This window comes from Poecilia reticulata, linkage group LG17, assembly GCF_000633615.1.
Source record: "Poecilia reticulata strain Guanapo linkage group LG17, Guppy_female_1.0+MT, whole genome shotgun sequence".
NCBI classification, from domain to species: domain Eukaryota; kingdom Metazoa; phylum Chordata; class Actinopteri; order Cyprinodontiformes; family Poeciliidae; genus Poecilia; species Poecilia reticulata.
Genome location: NC_024347.1, coordinates 20362288 through 20367056, shown reverse-complemented (window position 1 = coordinate 20367056; position 4769 = coordinate 20362288). Strand labels below are relative to the sequence as shown.

Here is a 4769-nt window from a genome sequence, read left to right as displayed (position 1 = left end):
ATGTTAACTAATTAAAAAAAAATACACTGAGCAAAACAGTTCATAATAACTCTCAATCAACAATGMTTGTTGATTGAGAGTTACAATCCATCGGGAACTCTTTCCTATGAGAATTAAACTGGCCTAAACCTTTACAATTATCAAGTATCTGTAAGGACCAGAATTTTAGCCATAAAACGTCATCAAATATTGCCTATTCTGGGTGAAATTAAGCTGTTTACTTCCTGAGAAAATATGTTGTTTACTTCCTGCGAACTCCTCACTTGCTCACCTTAGTGTTTCTCCTGGCTRCACAATGAGTCTCTTCTGCTCCAGCAGTTGTTCTGTCTGATTGGAAGTCATTCCTGAAAGGRGATGTGGGGTCATCCTCTCCTGGTACTGGCTTTTAGGGTATCCAGAATCTTTAACTTTGGATTCAGAACTCAGTGACCTGTTAAAAAAAGTTACCAGCTGATGATGAACATGTCAGATGTGCAGGAAAGTAAAGCAGCATATAATGCAAAACAAACATTTCTTGCAACAAYTGTTTGGTTCAACTGGTCATCTACTGTAAAGTGAGCAGGAAAATCTTTGTACATGAAAGATTCAAATAGCTTAGATCACCATAGAACATCGCCCAAAAGTAACTTTCTTTCTTAATACTTTCAACAGATATGCAGACCAAGATGCTTGACTTTGACCAGTTCCTCCCAATTTACCAACATATCTGCAAAGCCAAGGACCGTGGAACGTTTGAAGACTTTGTTGAGGGTTTGAGGGTGTTTGACAAGGAGGGGAATGGTACAGTGATGGGCGCTGAGCTCAGACACGTGCTGGCAACCCTTGGTGAGTGGAATTGAATTAGTCAGCAGATTTCATAAGACGGTGGTAATAATGATGCACACTGAGCTGACAGTGTCGCTGCTTTCAGGTGAGAAGATGAGGGAGAATGAAGTGGAGCAGCTGATGCAAAACCAAGAAGACGCTAATGGCTGTATAAATTATGAAGCTTTCGTGAAGTACATCATGGCATCATAAAATAGCCATTTGAGCCTTAATGTGATTTTGGTGCTACATCACAAGACACATAAAAAGCCAATTGGAGTTAGAAAAAAAGTCATTTTCTTCATTGCTAAGCAAGTATTTTGTCACCTTTTTGCCCACAGAAGGAATCTACATGTCTGTCAAATCCACCTTGAGCAATTTTCATTTGCATGTGTCATGAAAGACAAATTCATAAATGCTTCGTCTCATTTTCTAAGTCTCTTCAAGCTGATGCCTCTCTGTATATTTTTCAGATTATGGTGCATGAATACATTTGTTTCATTGTGTTATGTGTTTCAGAGAAATTCATTGCAACTTTTTGCACTGTTTCGTCAGAGGACAGTCTTTTAATTTTAAAAATGAGAAATATTAAGCGATTACCCCCCAAAAAACTGCTTATTAGGATTTTTTAAGTGTCATAAGGGAATTAATTATCCTAAAATTAGTGAATTAATGAATGTCTGTAAACAAAGTAAAAATTACAAATAGAAAAGTTCTTAGAAGATCTGGTATTACATAAAACAATTGTATCATCATCATTATCATCATCATCATCATCATCATCATCATCATCATCATCATCATCATCATCATCATCATCATCATACAAATGACAACGTTTTATTAATTATCCAAAGGATAGGTAGAGAACTACCATTTCTAGCCAGCAGAGGGAGGTGTTGATCAACATTTCTTTATAAGGCAGCATGATTTCTTTGATATATTTTGAAGAAATATTTGTAAAAATATTTTTTTAAAACTAACCTGAAGATCAAAATGATGTTCTGTGATTAGTACAAACTTTTTATTTAACTTAAGAGAGTTTTATTTTATTTTATTTTTTCAGGTTGCTTTGCATTAACAKGTTCTCACATAATAGTCTCATTGTTTTCTTAAACTCATTCAGAACTCTAGCTTTGTTAAGTTTCMCATCCCTTTCATTTGCAGAAATGATCAGAAAATCATATTTAACACCTAAAGTTGCTGAATGTTTAATACACCAATTTGGCAAGAAAAACTGGATCAATTAATCATAATGGACATCTACTAGCTTTCTTCCAACATTTTTCTTCTTGAGCAGTGGTTGTGTAAATATAAACAGTGAATGGGCACAGATCAAGTCTTGCTTTTCTAAGATAATTAGTCTGTGTTTTATTCATGAGGGTTTAACTGCAGTTCATCAATTTTTTGTCTATAGGATTATAAATAGGATTTTTRCAGAAGCCTCTGTCTGCACTGCCAATAAGCAAACAACACACTCTTATTTCTGTCAGAGGTATTTCCTTTAGTCAAGCAATTTTCCATTTAAAAACAATTTGTAGTCTGCCAACCAGCTATATTTGATAATTTACTCTGACATATTCATTAAATATTAATACAATGAAAATCTAAAAATTTCTTTCATGTTCACTAAACGTAGATGTTTCAGTTGACTTCTACCTGCTAGTTCACATTAAATCACTGCAAACACTCATGTTACACTGAGGYTGGCAATCCTCAATGTTTCCGGCTGGTGTTTGATTCCTGACTTGAATTCTCTGCCCACTTTTTTGTCAAGATAATATTAAGTAAAGCAGACTGATCCCTTAACATTATTGAAAGCAAAAAAAAGACACATAAACTAGGTGGAGTTACTATTTTTACCACCAAACTCCACCTACGCCGGCAAAGTGTTTTTTACATGCCACCTATTTTGATCTGCCGTTTCTCAMCCCATTTTACACTTTTCCTTGTGCATAAGCTGTCTTTTCTGTGAAACAAGGTCAAAATGCTGAAACAAGATTCTATAGAGAAAAACACTAAACAGGAAAAAATAATATGCATATGATGTTAACAAGCAGGTGAGAGGACAAAGTAAAAGCCAAACCAGAACACTGAGGGTCTAATCAGACTGAGAGGGACAACGAACTGATGAGTCGGAGGGAAATTCAGAGAAGATGGACTTGCATGGTGATGAGTACATGGATGATCCACAGCTGTGTGGAGTCAGTCTGCCAAGAATTCAGAACTCCACCTACACAGAGAGGAAGTGGTGACCAGGGGGCACTGTCAAAAACAAATATGGAAAGCGGAAAAARAAACAAGACAGGAAAGACCACCTACTGCTAGAGGAAGAAAGTGCAAATGTCTTCAGCTATGATACTGCAAACTTGCAGCCAGTTTCAGTTCTTTTATTATTTAAAGACAGCTTTGGATTCTTTTGGGAGTAAGCCTGGCAAAATGACATAGTGGATATAAAAGTCTGAAAAAAGACACAAACTAAAAGAAGTTCAGCCAGTCCCCAGCTGAAAGGTGAGATTTTGTGTGACACAACACACAAAATCTCACACAAAATGGCCATCAAGCCATTTTGTGTGGCTATATTTATTTTTATAAATATACGAATTTTTATGTGTAAATTTAAAATTTAAGATTACACATAACTGCGAAAAACCTTTAACTGACACTTTCATAAACCACCTTTTGATTTCATTTTAGTATTCAGCTTTTTTAGATGTTAGTATTCAGCTTTCTTTCGTGTTATGTTAGCAACCCAATCACCTCAACTGGTAGTTTTAGTCCACTTAGTCGTCAGAGTACAGATTGTTAGGGCATCTCTTCTCCACAGTAATCTTTATGTCACCGCATAGATTCTCTCTCAGATTTAGTTCTGTTATTAGAAATAAAAGTAACACTTTATTTGAAGGGGTGTGCATAAGACTGACATGACATTGTCGTAAACATGACATTACACCTGTCATGAACGTAAAGAAGTCTTTATGAATGTTTATGACAGTTGTCATGAAGTGTCACTCGGTAAATAATGACACTTAACGCAAAGTTGCTCTAAAAGTTGCATTGAAAGTCAAATACAAATATGTTCAGATAAGGTCATAACTGTTAAAATGCAATTTACATAAATGTGATGTAATTTAGGTTAGTTAGTTAACAGTAAAGGAAAGCCTGACATCTAATGTTCCTCTTTCACTATGCTGACAACTATCAAGAGTATTAGTTGATTCAACAAGCATTCATTACAGCGTATTAGAGTCTTATCTCTTTGTCTGTATGGCTGCATGGCTAGATGAGTCCTGAGGGTTTCTGGCAAAGGCTGTAGTTTCTGCTCCATTTCACTCGAGCCTGAAATGTATAAAACTACATCTAGCAAGCGCTCTCTCCTACGCCGTCTTTTTTCCCAGTTTGAAATGATTACATTTCAATGAATAATTATTTACAGTGTTTACATATCATACAACATGTAAAGTTGAATTTTTCCTCTCTGCCAGAAGAGGAACGATTTGTTTGTGAGCAGTGGAAAAAAAAAAAACAGCTGAATTCATTCCTGTGGAAAAGCAAATGAAAAATATCAGTGCAATTTGTGGAAATGTCAAATTACTTAGCATCATTGGGCATTGGGCTGTCTGAGATGYTCAGCTGTATCCTTGTGTAAGAATAACACTATCCCATGGTGTCAGTTTCAGTATTTCAATTTTCACACAATTTTTTAAAACAAAAATGGAATAACATGAGCCAARAGCTTTTGATATCAGAAAAGCAACAATTATTCCAACTAGTGTTAAAATATCAAAATCACATTATCTAAAACATATATTTACATGGATTTTGATTTTGGTTCATTTTAATTAAATTAAAAATACATTATTCATTCCAAAGAAATTTCAAAAATCCAAGATCCATTAAATAAAATACAGTTAAGTCCTAAATCACTCATACAATCAAGTAACTATGATATATATATATATATA

The 4769-nt window shown here is 34.8% G+C and overlaps 2 protein-coding genes across 2 annotated transcripts in view; one reads left to right on the top strand and one right to left on the bottom strand.

Annotated features, from left to right (window-relative positions):
• The window catches only part of LOC103479716 (corticotropin-releasing factor receptor 2), a 105504-nt gene that overhangs the window by 50845 nt on the left and 49890 nt on the right, over positions 1-4769 (bottom strand). Inside the window, exon 10 of the mRNA XM_017309957.1 lies at positions 272-430. Within this exon, the coding sequence (XP_017165446.1) occupies positions 272-430 (159 nt within the window). The remainder of the gene's footprint in view (positions 1-271; positions 431-4769) is intronic.
• Positions 627-1311, top strand: myl13 (myosin, light chain 13). The gene is made up of 2 exons (XM_008434310.2): positions 627-825; positions 911-1311. The coding sequence occupies exons 1-2, from the start codon at positions 654-656 to the stop codon at positions 1015-1017; spliced, it is 279 nt and encodes a 92-aa protein (XP_008432532.1). The 5' UTR covers positions 627-653; the 3' UTR covers positions 1018-1311.